The sequence below is a fragment of the Portunus trituberculatus genome, chromosome 19, assembly GCF_017591435.1.
Source record: "Portunus trituberculatus isolate SZX2019 chromosome 19, ASM1759143v1, whole genome shotgun sequence".
Taxonomy (NCBI): Eukaryota; Metazoa; Arthropoda; class Malacostraca; order Decapoda; family Portunidae; genus Portunus; species Portunus trituberculatus.
Genome location: NC_059273.1, coordinates 12973438 through 12995937, shown reverse-complemented (window position 1 = coordinate 12995937; position 22500 = coordinate 12973438). Strand labels below are relative to the sequence as shown.

The 22500-nt window shown below is 44.0% G+C and overlaps 1 protein-coding gene and 1 long non-coding RNA gene across 6 annotated transcripts in view; both read right to left on the bottom strand.

Moving 5' to 3' along the window:
- The window catches only part of LOC123506286, a 19506-nt gene extending 14233 nt beyond the window's left edge, over positions 1 to 5273 (bottom strand). The window contains exon 1 of the long non-coding RNA XR_006675397.1: positions 5174 to 5273. This is a non-coding gene — a long non-coding RNA (uncharacterized LOC123506286). The remainder of the gene's footprint in view (positions 1 to 5173) is intronic.
- Positions 5274 to 6524: 1251 nt separating this feature from the next.
- The window catches only part of LOC123506372 (plexin-B-like), a 409390-nt gene continuing 393414 nt past the window's right edge, over positions 6525 to 22500 (bottom strand). For 2 of the 5 annotated variants that reach the window (XM_045258439.1, XM_045258440.1), the window contains exons 15-20: positions 22323 to 22385; positions 20259 to 20412; positions 18665 to 18832; positions 12902 to 13524; positions 12595 to 12753; positions 6525 to 9367 (exon numbers count right to left, since the gene is read on the bottom strand). In XM_045258439.1, the coding sequence (XP_045114374.1) occupies positions 9212 to 9367; positions 12595 to 12753; positions 12902 to 13524; positions 18665 to 18832; positions 20259 to 20412; positions 22323 to 22385 (1323 nt within the window). In that variant the 3' untranslated portion in view covers positions 6525 to 9211. The remainder of the gene's footprint in view (positions 9368 to 12594; positions 12754 to 12901; positions 13525 to 18664; positions 18833 to 20258; positions 20413 to 22322; positions 22386 to 22500) is intronic. The other 3 variants (XM_045258442.1, XM_045258443.1, XM_045258441.1) reach the window with 2 other exon arrangements.

Here is a 22500-nt window from a genome sequence, read left to right as displayed (position 1 = left end):
AGTCTGTCTCGCTCTGTATCTCCTCCTTCATATGATTTATAGTTCTTCAAGGGGAGCATCCACACTTGTAAGGAACCAAACTGACTTGTCTTCCTTCTCTTCTGTCACCTGTCCGTCTCTTTCTCTGGCCACCTAACAAACTTTATCTAGTTCTAAGTTTGTCTACCTTCTCTCTCTCTCTCTCTCTCTCTCTCTCTCTCTCTCTCTCTCTCTCTCTCTCTCTCTCCGTGTATTAGTACCCATTCAAGGAAAAAGTTCCCTATCCACCTAGTCGTGCCTGCCTTGTCTTCCTAAATTAACCTTTTCATTGCTATTTGACACATCTTCCCTTACTCATTAACCACTCTGAGGTATCTTTTGTTCTATAGCTACTTCCAAACACTCTGCTGGACCAAAATCGCATTATCTATTCTTTCATCTCTTTTCTTGTAGATGGTTGCAAAGATCCCATGCATCATTTTTCGTACTGTAAATTGAAAAGTTTGTACTCATTTGTATATTGCCATTCTCTTATTCATATACATTGCCACTTACCTATTCATGTACCACAACGATCCTATAAATGGTAAGAACACTGACCCTGCCTATCTATAACTGGTAGGAATACTGGTCCTGCCTTCCTATAACTAGCACGAACACTGATCCTGCCTTCCTATAACTGGTAAGAACACTGATCCTGCCTTTCTATAACTAGCACGAACACTGATCCTGCCTTCCTATAATTGGTAAGAACACTGATCCTGCCTTCCTATAACTAGCACGAGCACTGATCCTGCCTTCCTATAACTAGTCAAAACACCGATTCTACCTTTCTATAACTAGCACGAACAGTGATCCTGCCTTCCTATAACTAGCAAGAACACTGATCCTGCCTTGCTATAGTATCAACACTGATCCTGCCTTCCCATAACTAGTACCAACATGATGCTGCCAGTCTTCCCATGCATCGGACCGGGAAGGGTGGAGGAAAGTGGCAAGTTCTCAAGTTCTCAGGTGGACCCAGCCCTGCACTGCTCACCTGACAGTCATCTCCCCCAACGAGCCACTATCAACCCATTACACGCCTCCGCTGGCCTCGTAGAAATTTCATTAATTGACAAGAGCGCCAGCGGGACGGGCAGCACACAGAGATTAAGTGAAGGTAATGAAGGGTCGGCCGAGTGGGGGGCGTTTAAGAGCTTTATTTACTGTAATGCTGGAGATGTCGATTCCTTGATTACCTGTTGTTTACTCCACCACCTCTCTAAGGGAAGGGGGGAAAGGGAGAAGGGAGAGACTGGCTATTGGGAGATTGCAGCCCTCTCTCTCTGCCCTCCTCCTTGATTCCTCTTCCTCCAGCTCTCTCGTCTCTGGGTGAACTCTCACAGCTCATCAGTCCCTCTCTCCTCTCACCCATTCGTTACATAATCTCGGCAGTTCTTGGCACGCTGGCGAGCCCACGATTTCAATCCACTTGTGTTGTTTTATCTCCTTCAGTCATGAGATATCCTTTCCTCCTTCTCCTCCTCCTCCTCCTCCTCACCCACGCAGTGCATCACCCCCAGCCCCACAGCCACACACGCTGGATCATCCCTTGCTTCTCCTAGACTCACGCGAGCCAATATTCCAACTCCTGAGACATGATCTTGGCGTCGTGTTCACCTCATGTTCCTCTTGCTCAACCTATCCATGCTGCCAGCCAGCCAACTTGACTCTCTAGCGAAGTCCTGTCCTAACCCAACTGTAACTGACTCCTACCAACTCCCTACCCAAACCACCCCACGGCACGACGACACATGAAAATGATAACTCGACGCACAACCCGTAATGGCAGATACGGAATCTATAATTACATATCATTTAGTGTCTAAGTTACAGTGGTTGGAGTGACGTCAGGGGCATTAGGGGGGAGATGGAGTGTGTGGCGGCGGTGGGAACAGGCAGTAACAGCCAGCCGAGGGAGGTTTGCTGATGGATTTAAAAGATAACGAGGCTCTAAGTTTACAATCTCAGGCAGTTTGTTTACACTGACGGCTCTGGGAGGACACCACGACCACGCAGGACACAGCTGGGGTCGCCCGTTTGAGTGTTTGTTGGTAATAGCGGCGGATGGGAGGGGGTGATCCAGTGGGAGACTCCGGCAGGTAGACAAAATAATGCACGATTTATTTTCATCTTTGATGGGATAACTGGCCAAAGGCAACAAAAAAAGAAAAAAAAAATGCCCCCTAAATTGACAGTCCTTATAGAGGTCCGATGGAGTTAGCCATGCAGAAGAAAGGAATAAATGCCTTGAGACCCCCCTCTGAAAGCAAGTCGAGTCATAGAAGTTGAAAATACAGACACAGATAGAGTTCCAGGGTTTACCAGAGAAAGGTATGAATGATTGAATTGCACTAGATACGTCTAAAGGGAGTGATAGGATATAGATGAAGGACGCTTAGGGAATAACACGTAGGACTGTATTCTTAAACATCTCTACATTGCATCTCCATAACTTTAAAAGGGCTCTAGTTGAAGTTATTTTTAATGGTGTCTTTATTTTATTTTATTTTATTTATTTTTCTTTTTTACTGTTCTGGTGACAGATTAACATGATGTCTATATTACCAGGATAAACACTCCTGCAATATGGCTGATTATCTTAGTGGCCTTTGAAAATAGTTATAGTGAATGAACGAATGTGTTTCAATACGGGCTTAACTTGTAAACACTATTGTTGGTAAAGTAAAGACACCGTTTTCTCCAGATATCAATACTGCATTGCCTTCTGTTTAAATGTTACGATAGGGAGAACTGGGTAAAAGATTGATAAGTGTAGGATGTTGAGAGAATAATGACACTGCCTGGCATTATATTATTGTAAGGAAAAGAATATTGCTTTTATATCATTATTGATCTTACGTATTAGAACTTTTCATGCTCCGGTGTCGCTTACCTTACCTAATAATGTAGTGGCTATCATTACTTACGTTATTTTACAGCATATGAATAAAAACAAACATACGAAAATTACAAAAAGCACAAAAGAATTGAAAACAACTTCCACACACACACACACACACACACACACACACACACACACACACACACACACACACACAAAGAACAAATCCAGCCAGGAGACAAACAGACACTACCACAACTCCTGGTAATTGTGACCAGTTCAGGGAAACACGTAAAAATATCCCTTGTCTGATGGATACCCAGAAAAGCACAAAGAATTTCCTGCTACAGACAGAGAAAAAGAGCGATGGGGGAGGCGGCGCGCTCGAGGGATACAGGCTCCATCTTCCACTGGCGCGAGTACACGGGAACTGTGCACTTTGACTGCTTACAGGTACTCTTCTTTCTATCTTCACTTTCTCCCTTTTATCCTCTTTCTATCTTGCCTTCTTTCATTTTCAATCCCTTCCTCATTACAATTTCTTGTAATTCCTGTTCTACTTTATATTTCCATTTTTTCCTTTTTTTTTCTAGCCACGGTCTTGTCTTCGTCTATGTATTACCTCGTCCTCTTTTTCTCTTACTTCATTACCTTTCTTTGTTAGCTTTTTTTTCATTACAATTACTTATTCTTCCAATTCAACTCCATTTTCTTCTCTTTTCATCAATTTTTTTCCACATCCCCTCTAGTTCTCGCTTATATTTTACTTCTTCCCTCATCTTCCTTTTTGTCATTCTCTTCCACACTATATACATGTCCGTCTTAATCCTATTCTCCTTTATTTATTATTATTCCTATTCTGCTCCTAGATCTCTCTACCTCTATTTTTTCTTCACTCCTTCATTAACCTCTCATCTCAGACCACAGACTTTATTAGTTCCATTTCTCACATATTCTTGTGCTTCCTTCCTATTCTACTTCGTTTTCTCTCATCTCGCACTTTTCTCCATCCCTTCTACACCATTTCTTTTCTTTCTGTTCCTTTGTTTTTCAGTCGTCTTTATTTATTTTTTTGTCTTTTCTCCATCCTTTGTCACTTAAAGAATACAAAACACATGCAAACTATTCTCCATAAATGAAAAGCTAAACAAGAGTAAAGTAATGTAGTTATCTATTGACAGTCTTTAATTTTCTTACATATTTCCGCTAAGTAATCATCAATAAAAGTGCATCTTGTAATGGTACAATGACTCGTGAATGAGGTGTATTTTATAGGAAAACGTAATCTCTCTCTCTCTCTCTCTCTCTCTCTCTCTCTCTCTCTCTCTCTCTCTCTCTCTCTCTCTCTATCTATCTATCTCTCTCTCTCTCTCTTAGTAAATACCGATGAGGCAGCCAACCACAAAATATTTCGATAACACTCTTTCGAATGCCTCACACACACACACACACACACACACACACACACACACACACACACACACACACCAGGCTATCAGTACACTAATTAATATCACAGATCCCTTTGGTACCATAACATTTAACGCCACGAGAGATGGAAAAAAGAGCAAACCCATTAAGCATATTGATAACTTCATGTAACAAGCGATAATTATATGGATAAGCTACCAGTACGTTAACAACCACTTTTAAAATTGCATTAATAGCCAGTTACATGTATACAGCCCTCCATTCTCTCTCTCTCTCTCTCTCTCTGCCTGCCAGGCGTCCCTCATCCCATCTCTCTCTCTCTCTCTCTCTCTCTTGCCTGCCAGGCGTCCCTCATCCCATCTCTCTCTCTCTCTCTCTCTTGCCTGCCAGCCGTCCCTCATCCCAGCTTCATTCCACCACTACTGTAATCCGATTGCGGAACAAGACACGCATATTACCGCCGAATAAATATGTTGTTTGTATGTGCGCTTTTCATGGCTTAATATCCCGCGAGTCACTCCATCCATTGTCAAGTGAGGACAGTAATCGGCTCAAGGAACGCCAGACAAGTAAACACAAAACCGCACCGCCACGGTCACACACTCTTAACACACATCAACATTTTCACTCCTTCACATTCCCCATGACATTGCCGACTCATTTCTGGCCTCCACATGCTTACTGCAGTACCTCACACATTATCCTGGATACAGAGAGCGCTTTGAAATTATATAGTAAGGCTGGAATTGCGTATAATCTGGGAGACCAAGTCAACCCCGCGGCCATACACAAACACTTTTTCTCCTCCCTATACTTTATGACATTGACAATCTACTCTAAGACTTCATACTCTTATTACAGTACTTAATGCATTACCTGAGGAGCGGAGAGGACACTGGAACGCTGTATTAAGGCTGGAATGGCGTAAAATCAAGAGGAGACACCACACGCACCTACTGCTGGCGTTTCACTTCACTTACTGCCAGCTGTATGTTAACTGCTGGCCGGAACAGCTGAATATTTCCCTATTTCTTCATAGACTTGTTGAGTGAGACCTGACATGATATATCTATTGAACTTTGGACAGTAAAAAAATATCTGAAATATTATACGAAACACTCATATATTCTCACATGACAGAAATCGACAGAGTTAGGTTGTCTACTAATGGGAACAGCCTAGATTTTATTGCCCACTCTCGTAAGGCAACACACTAAACTATGGGATTACAGATGCTGATTCAAACGATTATTAAAAAAAAGTTATTTATATCAAATGCAATGTTTTCATGAACGAGTTATGACTGACAAAGGGGAAAAATGTGGTAGTTTAATAGCATCAGTGATATTGGCAAGCAAACGAGCTTGTTTCATCATTTGGCTGCAAAACATTAGCGTAGCAGATTAATATGCCAATACACGGGTCCTTAAAAATCAAGCACATGACAGTTTTAATGGTGATGAACACACGCTGATAGCAAACTTTAATAACTGAACTTAAAGTATCATGAAGGAAAATTAATTAACGAGGATTTAGAGTGATTGCTGTATTAAATAGACACTGTTGATAAATGGAAAAAATAGTTGTATATTTATCTCAACTTGTGAAAGGGATATTAAAGGAAAAAGTAGGTTTAATGTAAAGTTATGAGAATTTAGAATGATTGTTCATTGAATAAATATTGATGAAATGAAGGAAAACAATTATAAATATATTTTGACGCGAAATTGGATCATTGGAGGAAAAAGTTAGTTTGATATGATGGCATGAAGCATAGATAAAGACGTGATATTTGATTAGCCAATGATAACAGTTAGTCAGTACTCTCAAACATTCATACCTTTCTCTGGTAAACTCTGGAACTCCCTACCTGCTTCTGTATTTCCATTTTCCTACGACTTGGTTTCTTTTAAGAGGGAGGTTTCAAGACATTTATCCCTTTATTTCAGCAAGGAAACAGGCAAATAAGTGGGCCTTTTTTTTCATATTTTGTTGCCCTTGGCCAATTTCCCCTCATACATAAAGTATTGATAAGTTTTGCGTCTCTATTTCCTATCTACCTGTACTAATAAGAAATGATTATTCAAAATTCTAAAGTATCATTACTATTTATTATTACTGTTATTATATGCTAAGTTACTACTACTGGTACTATTACTATTACAACTCTCTCTCTCTCTCTCTCTCTCTCTCTCTCAACAACAACAAGAAAGAAAGAAAACACAGATCACTTGGCACTCACTTTATTTGTAGTAAAGTTGCAAGATTTTACACAATGCCCTCTTACTTCACATTTACAAAAATACTTTACAATAACAAACGTTCTCTGTACAGATTTATACAATGTCCCCCAAATTAACGTTCTTCTTCACCTCAACGGCGTCTGGTACATCTTAAACTCCTCCAAGGGTTGCATAGTGTAAATTACAAATATCTACGTTAATTTGATGTATTTGAGGAGGCAAGGGATGGGAGGAAGAAGGATGGAGGAGGATGAGAAGATGGGAAGGAGAGAAGGAAGAGGAAAAGAGAGGAAGATAGGATAAAAAGGAGTAAATGAGGATCGGAGATAAAGGAATTGAAAAAGTGAAGGAATAATATGTAGTGAATTAAAGGAGGAGGAGGAGGAGGAGGAGGAGGAGGAGGAGGAGGAGGAGGAGGAGGAGGAGGAGGAGGAGGAGGAGGAGGAGGAGGAGGAGGAGGAGGAGGAGGAGGAGGAGGACAAGGGCGTGAGGATGAAGCGGAAAATGAGGACAATCAGTATAAACACTCAAATTAAAAGTAAAGAGAGGACATTCATTGAGAGAGAGAGAGAGAGAGAGAGAGAGAGAGAGAGAGAGAGAGAGAGAGAGAGAGAGAGAGAGAGAGAGAGAGAGAGAGAGAGAGAGAGAGAGGGAAAGCAGTTATATTCGTCAAGTGAATAATGAAAATATAAAATAAAAACTGCCATCATGTGAATATTAATATCAATAGAATGTTGATAAATATTCAGTCACGTTTTCTTTGACGTCAAGAAAACAAAAGGCAGAAAATTAACGCCTTCTTTTGATAATCCAAACTTAAAAAAATAGAAAGAAAATAAAGAAAAGTAAGACAATTTAAACGAGAACATAATAAAGCAACGTAAAAATCTCCAAAGAGAAAAAAAAGGATAATTAAAACTGAGGTAAAAACCAAAAAGAGATAAAACGTAAGGAGAAATATATGACGGAATTACAGTAAATGTTATACTGTGAGGAGGAGGAGGAGGAGGAGGAGGAGGAGGAGGAGGAGGAGGACAATATTAAAGGGGCTTTAGGGAAAGATAATGGACAACTTTAACATTTTCAAGGTCAGGGAGAAAATTATGAGGGAATGGTGGTCGAGGGGGCAAGGGAGAGGGAGGGTTTAGTGGGGGAGAACAAAGGGTAAATGAGGAAATGATGAAAGGGATAATTTGAAAAGGGAAGAGAAGGATAAAGTTGTGGATGGTGAGAGGTTTGTTTGTTTTTTAATGGGAATTTGAAAGGGAATTGGAATAAGGGGAATTGTTTGTGGGGTGTTTGGAGGGGGACAGAGAGGGTTGGTGAGGGCACGAAGCTTCAATCCATGGACACACTCTTCCAATCTTTCACTCTTCCCACCAGCTCAGCGGCCGACTCTCGGAAGTGAGTCTTCAAGACTACACCTCATAACAGGGTATGCATCATATATATATAGATGAGAGATTCATACGTACGTTCTTAATCAAATAACGATATAAAAAAGAAAACTAAATATACAACGGTAGTAGAATAAAAAGGAAAAGATCATTTGCAGCATCAATTCCCTTCCTGCAAATCGCTAGACAGTTCTGTACAATGTCTAGAATGGATCAACTGGATAAATTAATAAAACGATGAACTAAGAGAGGGATACAAAAAGACACACATAGGAATCCAGACTAGTGGGCCACAGGGGCAGGGAGCAGCCGGCAGTGTCCCAGCCACACAGGGTCCTCTCCAGCAGAAGGCAGCACCGAGACGGTCCGGGGAACACAGGGTGCAGGTCGGGGCGCGGCTGGTGGGGCAATCATCCTGGGGTGCCGGCAGGGGGCAGGCAGGGAGGGACTGCAAAAAAGCCTCCACGTGACCTGTCCACCTGAGGCTTCCTCGCTTACTCTCCCATCCTGCGGCGGCATTAAAAAAGTTACGTGTGTATGTACAAAGGTCAGCACAGGTGTCCGTCGCGGGGTGGCGGCACGGGACGCACCTGGGCGGCCATCATGCAGGATGAAGCGTGAAGGTGTCGAAGAAGCACTTTATGTAAAACAAGGAACATTGTATCCTTAGGCACTAGCACTAGACCACAGCGACTAACACACAAACAGGAGTTCAAATTATCACAATCAACTTGCCGAGGCGCACCTTCGGCGGCAGCTTCAGTGTTTGTTTTGTGGGTTGTTTTCTTTCTCTCCTCTCCGCTATCCACACTATCTACACTCGCCCAACTCTCCCCTCAGTCACTTGGCCTCTCAAGCTCACCTCACACGGCAACAATCACTTCGGCAGATAGTACAAAGTCATAAAACACACATATCTGCGCGGCGCGGCGGAGGGGCGGGGCGTGGCGGCACTGCGTTATTGCACTCGGGAGGAACACTGGCCGACTCTCTCTCTCTCTCTCTCTCTCTCTCTTGCACACATACAGAAGGCCGTCTAGCAGCAACACACACACACACAACACACACACACACACACACACACACACACACACACACACGCTCACTCTCCTACTTGCTGTTCATTTCCACGTAAGAAAAATCATAAAAAAAATCCTTGGGTTCCTTATGTCGAAAAATGCGACAAGCGGCACTTGTCACTAGGCTACGTGAGGGGCGCTGGCGAGGGGCGGGTGAGTGGGGGAGGGGCGGGGTGGTGTGGAGATAGGGCCGCCTCAGAGCTCGGAGAGTTGGCCGGCCAGCTGCAGGGGCGGCATGGGGGCGACGGGTCCTGCGTGGCTGTAGGACTCCAAGATGTAGGCGATGGACTGCAGACGGTGGGCTAAATTCAGCTTCCTGCAGTAAGGGTCAGCGTCCAGCGACTCGAGGATCTGTGAGGGATGAAAGGGGAGTGTTAGTGTCTATTTCTCTCTCTCTCTCTCTCTCTCTCTCTCTCTCTCTCTCTCTCTCTGATCTAGTGCCATATGGTGAAGTTGACGTGAAGAGAAGAAAGAAAACAAGGGTGACAGTCTCTCTCTCTCTCTCTCTCTCTCTCTCTCTCATGTAAGAAATGAAATAACACAGAGGAGCTCCATTCCCTTCCTTCTCCTTCATTTTCTCCTTTTTTTTCACCTCTTTGGTAAAAAAAAGCAGGGAAGGAAAATAACCACAGAAAACATGTTAATTTTGGAAGGGAAAATAATACAAGTTGTTGAGTGAAGAGAGAGAGAGAGAGAGAGAGAGAGAGAGAGAGAGAGAGAGAGAGAGAGAGAGAGAGAGAGAGAGAGAGAGAGAGAGAGAGAGAGAGAGAGAGAGAGATCGTGCATATTTTTTTTCTTTGGTAACAAACAAAACGAGATTAGCGATACACAAATAGCAGTGAGATCTTGACGGCACCACCATCGCCACCACCTCCACAACCACCACTACTACCACCTCCATAACCACCACCACTACCAAGCTTCCTGCACCGCCGAACCCACGCGAAAGAAAAAGAGGATCATCGTGCGGCTTCCGGGAACAACATATTCGGAGTTTCCTTTCCCTGCTGTGGCTGTGTTGAAGTTACAAATAATGAATAATAGAGTGTTATCCTGTCGAACATTACCACCCCGCTGCTCAAGACTGGACGGTTTTCATTTCGCTCATGCAGTTTATACAGTTTGCTCAATATTTTCGTCTGTTATCTTTGCTGCTTCTGACGCACTGGAGGCTGCTGAGGGCACCGCCTGAAGGATTACTACAATAGCACAGGGCGGCTCAGCATGGCGAGATTAACCTCTTCAGTACCATGACGTGTTTTCATATTTATTATACCTACTATTTGGCGATTTTATGCACGTTCAGAAACTTATGTGGGGATTAAAATAGTGAAAACTTTGTGCATTAATTTTTTACCTCTATAGTCCCTTCCTAATGTAAATAAAATCGTTTAGTCGTACCCAAAACTCATGGTAAAATAAGTCTCAGTATTGAAGGAGTTAAGTCGGCACAGGTGAGGCGTGTGTACAAGGAGAGTGGATTGTGAAGTAGCGCCGTTTGATTACAACGTTTGATTTATGGTGTTTTCTAATCCTCTCATAGTCTTTGATTTTCATATACATATTCTGGTTTTATGGTAATTTTCACTCGAGTCTATTTAGATTGTTGCGTAAGATGATTTTTCGTTTATTTCAATGAAATTCGTTTATTATTCATTCTTATCACGCCATTATATTTTGTTAGCGTTTGGAAGAACAATGAAAAATAATAGCAGGTTTCATTTTCATATTAGACTGGTTTAAGTTATGAATAAACAAGACTATCTATAAATGAAGGCTGTCCAACATTTTTTCTTGAGACAATGTTATAGTTATGCAGCAAAGTTCGTAAAATAAAAGCTTTGATTATATAACAGCTCGTGTCTCTGCAGATTCTCTTTCCCTGTCTTCAAGCTTCACCTCCCAGCGAACCAATCCTTACTAAACTGTCTTACTTAGCGCATACCGGGGAAGGCTGGAGGGCGCTGCAAAAACTAAAACAAATCCAGCGACACAAATGACAGCGAGTATGTCAGCCTGTCCTTCTCTCAGCCACTCTCCGTCACATGCACACACGGAACACCACTACTTTCATGGTGAACGCTTCTTATCTCTTACAATTGGCAACATTCGACTGCAGTATTTCTTCTTCTCTAGGTATTCTATATCTTACTTTTTTTCATACCATGTGGGTTTTTCGCGGGAATTTATGGGCTTACGGAGGCATCTTTTTAGTACCTCTTATATCTGAAAGCCCACTAACTAGGGAACCCTTACCCCGCGTAAGGAAGCTCTACCTACACTCGGACCGTGGCCAGGATTCTTTTCATCGATGTCACGCAAAAGGGAAGACAATATAAATCGAAGTAGACATTAGGAAAAGAGAAAACTAAGGATATACGTGCATATATAACCAGATGAATAAAAAATAAATGTAATAATGGCAAAGAATGAAAAAAGAGATAAATGGAAAATGAAGTAACATTAGGGTTAAGCCAGGTTAGGATAGGTTAAGTTAGGTTATTGTAAGGTAAGGTAAGGTAAGGTAAGGTAAGGTAAGGTAAGATAAGGTAAGGTAAGGTAAGTAAATTGAGGTACGGTAAGGTAAGGTAAGATAACGTAAGGTAAGTAAGATAAGGTAAGGTAAGATAAGGTAAGATAAGATAAGATAAGGTAAAGTAAGGTAAGGTAAGGTAACGTAAGGTAAGGCAAGGTAAGGTTAGGTATGGTAAAGTCAGGTATGGTAAGGTAAGTATGGTATGGTAAGGTAAGGTAAGGTATGGTAAGGTAAGCTAAGGTAGGGTAAGGTAAGGTTACGTTAAGGTTAGGTTAAGGTTAGGTTAGGTTTTTAAGGCGTCCTTAAATAATTACGTACAGAGTGAAAACAAAACTGAAACATAACAAAGGATAATAATCTGATGCATAAATAAGCACCAAACATTTCACCACGGCGCAACTCTCGCAACACAAAACAACGCCACGCAACACAGCACACTCACACATTTCTGGGCAAACATTAATTCCTCCTCCAGTTTACTTCATTCCGGAGAAAACGTGTTTATTTATTATTCCTTGTTTTCGCGCCTCGCAACAGAAGAATAGAAGAAAGGGAGTGGAGTAGTACGTAGTAGTAGTAGTAGTAGTAGTAGTAGTAGTATAATAGTAGCTAAGACTAAGCCGTAAAAATAAACAGTAAACACAATAAGCCACATTCAGCTCCATCCTTCCTTTTTACCTGTGTGTCAGTGAACTTGTCTTCCTTTCCTGCAGCCTGACACACACGGCGACCCGACACGCCTCAAGGAAGAGGAGATTGGAGAATAATGAACGAATAATGAGGCAACGACAATCAACGTACTTACAAAGCACAATCTGATCTGATGCACTCCACGCCACGTCAGGTGAAACAAGCAGGTAAAGGCGAAGGTGTCAAAGTGTGAGGCAGGTGTGAGGAAAGAGCAAACTGTAGGGGGTTGAGGAAGATGTATTGGAGGTGAGTGAAGGCTTACCAGGTGGAAGGAACGAAGAAAGGAAAAAAGAGAGACGGAGAAATTCAAGGAGGAAGCGAGGAAGAAGGGAGAGAAAGAAGGGTTACTTACTGGCTCGTGGTACTTCGTGACGTAGATATAGAGTTCCTTCAAGGCCGCCATGTTGTCGAAGTGGCCGGCGTGGGCCGCTGAGAGCTGCTGCATGTGCTGGCCCAGCTCTTGTTCGCTGACGGGTTGCGCGCTGCCCACGTCGCTGTAGAAGTTTTTCACCTGCAGAAAAAGACACATCTCACGTCACTACCTGAGTTAAATCGTCCATACTGAGTGACAAACAGGTAAGGCGTGAATAATGACAACTGACTTTTGAAGGTATCCTGTTCATGTCTTGCGGTCAAGGTCAACTTCTGCTAGTACCCACCTGTGCTCTATACCGTGGGATGTCCTTGGCGAAGAGTAGCTTGTTGGAGGGCGAGTCCTTGCCCAGGCGGTGCTCAGTGGTGGAACACGCGTCGATGAAGGTCTGGGCGATGACGGACAGGCAGGAGTCCACCGTGGGCGTCTTAGCGATGTCGAAGATAAAGTCAGGATTCTTGATGAAGTTGACCCAGAAGCGCAGCGGCAGGCAGTTGGACTTCCAGGCGTGCACCACCTCGGGATCGTTGATGCCGTGGGCGCGCGAGGCGTCATCCAGTAAGTCGAAGAGCCACTTGACGGCGGGCGGCAAGCCGTCGTTGGCGCTCAGGATTGTTCTGAAGAAGTCGTCGACGAACTGCTGCACGGTGCCCTTGGTAGAGAGCAGCCGCGTCAGGAAGATCTCCGGGATGGCCTTGTGCGTGCCGTAGGTGCGGTCCCGCCCGTCTCGCGAGGAGCCCAGGGTCCCGGAGGCAGTCTCGTCCGCAGTCCGTACCAGGTGGTACAGGTGTACCCCCGCCGCCCGGGCTGGTCCGCTGGCCCTCCCGGCAGCGTTGCCACACTCCCCTCCGTCACCTCCAGGGGAATTGAGGGGCGAGACGCTGTTAGCATAGGAGTAGTATCCCGTACCTGCAACGACATACATACTCTTGTAGCTCGCAATCGCAACCACACACACACACACACACACACACACACACACACACACACACACACACACACACACACACACACACACACACCTATCCCCATGTGGCTTTTTTTTATGCAGGCAGGTATGTCTGCCAAGCGTTCCCCTTCCTTGTTCTAGTTCAACAAACATCAGCTAAATTTCATCACTGACCCTCGCCGCGCCAACACAGTCGCACACAAGAGCCGGAGGGTGTGAGGGGATGCCGCGCCGCCGCCAACACTCCCCCGAGAGGCAAAGAGGCAAGAGAGGGGAAACTTGCAGGGGAACATGAGCCTCGCCCGTGTGAGAGCAGCTGTCGCCGACCAGATGATGCAGGACTTGAAATGACACGCGGGGCAGGGAAGGCGAGGGAATGTGGCGGTGGGGAGAGGGAGAGGGATAAAGGGAGAGAGAAACAGAAAAAAAGAGGGAAAGTGGATGTGCAAATACAGACAGCCAGGCAGATAGACATCCACACAGAATACATATGAGAAGGCAGGGAGAATGCAATACCAGAATATGACTATGAAAAATAAGTACCGGAAACAAATACAGGTAAGATAAAGAAAATGGAAAGAAAGACGGGTGAAATAGATGATGCAGGAAAGTGAGTCTGCGCCGCACTTGCATTATATTATCAATGCTTTATTTTAAGTTCCACAAGTTTTTAAGGATATTCTTAAGGTTCTAAAGACAGATAAACAAGATTTCTGCATTATCAACAGGATAAATACTCTTGAGAACCGGGCTAATCATCTCCATGGCCTTTAAAAATATTGATGAGAGCGAGGCGTTTCAAAATGCAGGCTGTAATGTGTGTGAGGGGAGACAGGAAAACGAGAAGTGGATCAGCCGGCGTCCTGCGGGATGGGTTGTGGGCCGCCGCAACTTTATGAATACATTAATAGATTATAACTTGAGCAGAAATTAAAGTTTCCGAACCGCCTAACAGTCTGAGGGCGAGAAAAACAACGTAAGGAGAGAAACACCACAACTAAGGCAGACCGACTGGGAGATGTACTCAGGAAAAGGAGGTGGATGAGGAGAAGGACAAGGACAAGGAGAAGGAGAAGGAAGAAGAAGAAGAGGAGGAGATGGGTGACAGGGCTGGCAAAGGTCTTTTCCTGACTCAGCTCAAAAGAGGAGATGATAAAGTTTGAGGTCATAAGAATTATTAGCGAGAGAGAGAGAGAGAGAGAGAGAGAGAGAGAGAGAGAGAGAGAGAGAGAGAGAGAGAGAGAGAGAGAGAGAGAGAGAGAGAGAGAGAGAGAGAGAGAGAGAGAGAGAGAGAGAGAGAGAGAGAGAGAGAGAGAGAGAGAGTACAAAGAATAAAAACAGTGAAAAGGAAAATAATCGACAAAATACACATCACAGAATCGAGAAGTCCCCCTTTCTATTTTTTGGCGAAAGAAAACGGGGACAAGACGGAGAGGTGTTTCTTGAGCAGTTATAAAAAAAGGAAAGCTGATAATTGTGTGATGCGGGTTGGGGGAAAGTGGAGCAGGGCGACTTGGCAGAGGGCGGGGTGATCCATCTCGCAGGAAGGTTGAGGGAAAGGGAGAGAAGGAGAGAGAGGGAGAGGGAGGAGGAGAGAGAGAAGAGAAGAAACTGGTAAGGGTATGAGGATGGAAGGGAAAAGCCGAAGGAGTTAGAGGAGGAGGACGAGGAAAAGAGGTATGGATTAAATGTTATCAGGTGTATTTGTGTGTCCTGTCTGTCTCTCTCTCTCTCTCTCTCTCTCTCTCTCTCACCACGTCGAACAATCCGCACCCAACAAAAGGTTCACGTCAGCCCCATAATCCCCGAATCGTGCTCTCTCTCTCTCTCTCTCTCTCTCTCTCTCTCTCATGTAAATTCATGGCCGGTGCAAAGGCAGAGAGTCGTAAAGTTGATTCAATCACATAGAGAGTCAGACAGGAGGAGACGAGAACCCGGAGACTGTGCGTGTGCGTGTGTGTGTGTGTGTGTGTGTGTGTGTGTGTGTGTGTGAGAGAGAGAGAGAGAGAGAGAGAGAGAGAGAGAGAGAGAGAGAGAGAGAGAGAGAGAGAGAGAGAGAGAGAGAGAGAGAGAGAGAGAGAGAGAATGTGTGGTGTGATTAAAAAACCCATCAACAAAATTCTGGAATTCGTAATCAAAACATCTTCGGTGGAGGCAAATGTGCATTCCCCTCCCCCACCACCAATACCATCTCCTACTCCTCCGATAAGACGGCAAGATGGATGACTCATCTGCATCCAGGGGGGCTGAAGAACTATTCCAATTAAGGTAATAGCCAGCAAAGTTTACCAAAGGCTGAGGCCCCGCGAGGCTGTGAGGCGACGTGTCCAGGGAGTGACGATCCCCCTTCCTCCCACACCGCCGCTGTCACCACCATTTCCGCTGTCACTACCACTGCCTCTTCGTCACCACAATTACGACTACTATTCTGCCTCACTTCCACAACTTTTGATACGTTCTAGTTGAAGTGGTAACGGTTTTTAATTTCTTCAGTACAATGACGCGTTACCAATTTCATTCTGGATACTATTTGGTGATTTTATACAGCTTCAGAAACCCATGTGTGGGATTAGAATAGTAAAGACTGTGGCCACTAATCTTCTGATCTCCATAGACCTTCCCTACTGTCAATAAAATGGTCTAATCGTATACAAATCTCAAGGTAAAAGTGTGTCCCATTATTGAAGGGGTTAAGACTGTTTTTACGGTTCAATTGATGGATTTACGCGATTTCTACACTATGAACAGGAGAAATACTCTACGGAATTTGGGGAATCTCATTTTTTGGTCTTTAGAAACAGTGGTGGTAATAGAACAACGTTTATCTTTTTTTCTGAATAGGGATCTTAATGGTAGATTCAGTATTACCATTACCATAATATTATTAGTCACCACTATTATCATAATCATTAGCACTACCACTATCACCACCATTATCGCTAACATCACCACTATTCACCACAATTTTAACTCTAACAACACCTTCCCCAGCCACCACACTCATCATGGCCTTTTACCACCACAATCACCACCACCATCACTACTGTCACCACACCACAGTTAACACCTATCATAACTACTACCACTTATCTAACTACAACAAAAATCAGTTTTTACATCTACGCCTCATCACTAACTACTATTACTACTACATATCTTCACCACGGTCACCACTTCCCTCTCCCTTACTCTCTCTGCCATCCTATCACTACCAAATCCTGTTCCCACGGCAGTAATGAACGATATCATAATCAACATCAACCCTTACCAATAACAATAATTCAAATAGGATACGAGGGAGGAAAAACACCACCACCACAATCACGATCACCACCATCATCACCAACACCAATAGCAACAACAATCAATCGCTTTCTTAACTAAACCACCATCTCTTTGAATCTTATGCCCCCCAAAAAACAATGGAGAAAAAAGGAAAAAGTGACCAGTGTGAGGCGATGGTAGGCGAGGCGAGGAACGAGGCGGGGCTAAACATATGCATGGTTAATAGAACGACCCATACAACGCCACAATCTGACCACTTTAATAAGATCTGCCACGGGGGCGTATCGATAACTAACCCATCCTGCCCACTAGAATGAAGCTTCCCACCTGATAACCACAATTTATTCCGAGCCACCTGGTTGTTAATTACGTGCAGGTACAGAATAACAAGGGCATCAATCCAGGACCTAGATTATCACACCAGCCATCACATCACACCACGTTCAAGAGAGGAGGCGGCAAATGGGTTTATCCTAAGGGTGCCATAGCCCACAACAACGCCCAGCCGTCACTAACCTAATAAAATCCAAGCCGCCCTTAGGGAAACCGATCAGCACTCCTCCCAGCCTCTCCCAGACACCCCTATCCCCGGCCTTCTCCTTCCTAAGACTCTCCATCACCAGCTTGTGTGATGTGGGAGCAGAAGGTGAGTGAGGGAGGGAGTTAAGGGAGAGGAAGAGGAAGACGGAGAGGGAGAAAGAAAGAGGTAGATGATAAAGGAAAGTGACTATAACAAGAGTGAGGACGATGAAGAAGGTAAAGAATAAAAGGAAGTTGATAATATCGAAATGTCTCATCAAAACAACTACAACCAAACACACTGCGTCAATTTTAACTAATATCTATCCTCCGTTTCTTTCCTCACGACCCCAAACAAACTAATGCATCAGTTTATCAGAAAGCTATATATATATATATATATATATATATATATATATATATATATATATATATATATATATATATATATATAGAGAGAGAGAGAGAGAGAGAGAGAGAGAGAGAGAGAGAGAGAGAGAGAGAGAGAGAGAGAGAGAGAGAGAGAGAGAGAGAGAGAGAGAGAGAGAGAGAGAGAGAGAGAGAGAAAAGATGTAACGACTTCTGAAACCTACAATAAGCCCAAAGGCCCAACACACACACACACACACACACACACACACACACACACACACACACACACACAGGCCCGGTAGCTCAGTGGTTAGAGCGCTGGCTTCACAAGCCAGATGACCGGGGTTCGATTCCCCGGCCGGGTGGAGATATTTGGGTGTGTCTCCTTTCACGTGTAGCCCCTGTTCACCTAGCAGTGAGTAGGTACGGGATGTAAATCGAGGAGTTGTGACCTTGTTGTCCCGGTGTGTGGTGTGTGCCTGGTCTCAGGCCTATCCGAAGATCGGAAACAATGACCTCTGAGCTCGTTCCGTAGGGTAACGTCTGGCTGTCTCGTTAGAGACTGCAGCAGATCAAACAGTGAATTACACACACACACCGCTCGACTCACAATCAAGAGGGCCGGATTCGAGTCCCGGCAGCGGCGAGGCAAATGGGCCTGTGTGGCCCCTGTTCACCTAGCAGTAAATAGGTACGGATGTAACTCGAGGGATTGTGACCTCGCTGTCCCGGTGTGTGGAGTGTGTTGTGGTTTCAGTCCTACCCGAAGCTCTGAGCTCGCTCCGTAATGGAGAAGACTGGCTGGGTGACCAGCAGACGACCGAGGTGAATTAAACACACACACACACACACACACACACACACACACACACACACACACACACACACACACACCAAAAACCCAGAAACACGATCATTACTTACAGTTGGAGGAGAATGAGTCGTTCTGTCGGGGAATGAGTGCCATGACCGCTGAGTCGCGTACACCGTAATGGGCCAAAGTGTTGAGGGCCCGCCAGCCGCCTGCCCCTGTCACCACCGTGCTGTCCTCATCGCTCAGAGTGACTCGTCCAGCTCGCCCGTGACGCCACTCTGCAGGAAGATGGTCGTGAAGAAGGTAAAAAGGTGATGCGATGGTAAAAAAATAAAATAAATAAAATAAAATAAAATAAAACAAGGTCGTGGCTTGATGAAGGTAGGGAGATGATGAGAATGAGAAGGAAAGGACAAGTTAGGAAGAAGATTATTCAATATGGAAGGTAGTGAGATGATATGGTAAAAAAAAAGTTAGTAAAGTCGTGGTGAAGGTGGGAAGATGATGAGAAGAAAAGGTAGTGTGGTATTAGCATAGGGATTTATTAAGGGAACAGGGATAACCACTCTGTAAGAAGGAGATAGGAGGGTTAGGAAAGAAAAATGGAAATGAGAAGGATAAGGAAGAATATATATATATATATATATATATATATATATATATATATATATATATATATATATATATATATATATATATATATATATATATATATATATATATATATATATATATATATATATATATATATATATATATATATATATATATATATATATATATATATATATATATATATATATATATATATATATATATATATATATATATATATATATATATATATATATATATATATATATATATATATATATATATATATATATATATATATATATATATATATATATATATATATATATATATATATATATATATGTAGGTACTTGTAGAGGGATATGTTGATAGAATATTGGACAAACGTCAGTCTGGAGTGGAAGGAGTTGGTAAATAAGAAATGAAAGAGAAAAGGGAAGATATCTATCTATTCATTTATTTTACCTATTATTTATTTTTTGGGGAGAAGGGGAACGTTTACAATTTCATATTACTAAAGCGACATGATGCGAGGATATGATATTGATGTTGGTTTGGGAGAATTTGGAAAAGAGGGAAAGGAATAAGAGGAAGAAGAGAATGTAATTATGGTATGAGGTGTTAAGTGATAAGACCGTAGGGGATGGAATAAGACGTGGAGGAAAGGGTAGAATTTTGGTATGAAGAAAGGAACGCAGAGAGGAGAAAAGTCAGTGATGGTGTTTGAAAAAAAATGTTAGAAGGGTGATGAGATGAGGAGGCGAGGTGGAAAGGTGGATACTAAACATATAACATAAACCTGTGCAAGTGAGGCATACAAAACTGCAATGACATGGAAAGAATACGAGTAGTTTGCAGAGAGAGAGAGTAAAAATCCAACACACATTATCCCAACCCATTTCACAGCAAACAGGACATTACTTCACCCAAACAACAAGCGGCACTTTCTGCACTTATGAATAAATAAATAAAATAAACTCAACTCGTTCGCTCGGTCGGTCGGCAATCACGGTTGAAATGGACACAGAAAATAGATAATTTTTCTCTCTTCTCCGAACGCTGGCAGAAAGAAAACGGAGCCGCCAGCAGGAAGGAGCGGGCACTCACCTAAATCGACTTCGTGGACGGAGGGGCGGAGGGAGTACGGAGTGTTGCGGTAGAGGGCGTCCAGGATCTTGGCCTTCACCTGGCTGATCGTGTCGCAGTCCAGCACCTTCACCTGCACCTTCTCCTCGTACTCCTCAGCGTACATGTTCAGCGTCTGTCGGGGCGACGAAGGGGAGAAAAAAAAGAAGAACGTTCCATTAAACAAACATTCAGCGTTCATAATGGTCTTGTTGCATTAGTGAATTGATAATAATATACACTTTTTATTGAGTCTACTCATAGAGGATGCACCATTAACAGTAGTGGGAGTGAGAGTGAGAGAGAGAGTGAAAGCAAGAGTGAGTGTGCAAGAGGAGAGTGGTGGAGTGAGGCTACCGTGCATTCAGACAGTCAACACTACAAGAGTTACGGTGACTAGGAGTAAACTGCTCCCAGGCAAGACGTCCAGACCTACGCTAGGAGGTGTGGGACTTGGTGGGCAGAGGTGGGAGGGCAGCGGGTGAGGGATGAGGGCTGAGGGTGCATGGGTCAGGGAGGTAAGTGAGATGGGTGGGTGCCTGTGAGATTTTAGTGGGGTTGTGTACCTTCCACCCTCACCCATCCACCCTTCCACCCACCGGCCCCCCACACAAGACAGACAGGCACTACAAGGGTCAGGCTGGGCGCTGTGATCTATTGCTTTGTGTTTCCCCTGCTGGTCCTACCCCTTCAGACTCCTGCCGGTCATTCACCCTCTCGCTATGCCTACAAGAATCCTTCACTCAACTCTACAGGTCACCAAGTCCTTTTGATCTTCCTTCCTCGGGTCGTGTGAATTGCAAGTCATGTCACCAACAAGTCCCACTCAAAGGTCCTCGTAAGCCTAAGTCATAAGATATTACCTCAATGCATTCAGTCGTTAGTCATGTCCCTAAGTCACGTCATAAAGACTAATACTCTCCTAGGGCCTCGTCACACGTCTCTCACTCTCCACCAATCAGGAAGTCAAGTCACCGCCACACCGTCAAAAAGGTCAGGGAGCGTCACCGGCCTGGCTGCTGTCACGTGCTGGGTTCCCGACGCCTATATTCTGAAACGCTTTGCTCTCTCACCATAACTATTTTCAAAGGCCACAAGGTCATTAGCCGGGTTTTCAAGATTTTTTCCCCGTTAATCATGTATATGTCTTGTTAACCTGTTACTAGAACCATAAAGAAACACTCTTAAGAAACTCTGTTACTTAAAACCAGCGCCTTTTGAAAATAGTGAAGGTGCTGAGCAGGTAATTTCAGATTACAGTCCGTGCTGCAGCGAAGGAACTACCCAGGGAATTACTTTACGAGACTCCTCGTGCATGTCGCCGCCCCACCCCGCCCCGCTATCAAGCACCTCGCTCCTCCGGCACCTACAGCAGTATTCTCTCCCTTTAAGAACCCAGTTATGAAATATTTCTGAATACTGAGTGGCTAAGGGTGACATTCAATTTGCACTCTCCTGTACACACTCCTCTCTCTCACTCTGCCAGGACTCCGGTTATGACGCATCCTGACTCTGTACATACACAAGCGTTAAGGGGGTTATGCTCCGCCCGGGGTTTGGAGGGGGAGCGCTGCAGGCAGTTAGGCAAGGGGGAAACATAGCGTCCTAGTGAGCGAGGCCGAGAGTGGATTACGTGAGTCACGATTGGGTTAGTTCAAGACTTAGCTGTTGCAGGTTAATTAATGATTCTTGAGGATTTTTTTTTTGGAAACAATGAAGACCCTGTGTGTGTGTGTGTGTGTGTGTGTGTGTGTGTGTGTGTGTGTGTGTGTGTGTGTGTGTGTGTGTGTGTGTGTGTGTGTGTGTGTGTGTGTGTGTGTGTGTGTGTGTGTGTGTGTGTGTGTGTGTGTGTTAAATGCCTACGTTTTCACCACACATATTTACATGTCTACACCTATGGTGGTGTAGTGCATACATGTGTGTGTGTGTGTGTGTGTGTGTGTGTGTGTGTGTGTGTGTGTGTGTGTGTGTGTGTGTGTGTGTGTGTGTGTGTGTGTGTGTGTGTGTGTGTACAAAGGAAGTGTACAGCGCCCGAGGCATACATACACTGTAGGTTGTCTGGTAGGGAATTTTTTCATAGTGAGGGTCATCATGAAGCAGGTGGATGGTCTGCAAGGAGAGAATAGGAAGCCGATTACAGGTGAGTCACAAAGTGGGCCGGGAGCACCTGCTACTGCCCCCAAGACACCTGTGGCGGCACCTTAGGATGGAGCCACCTGCCTCT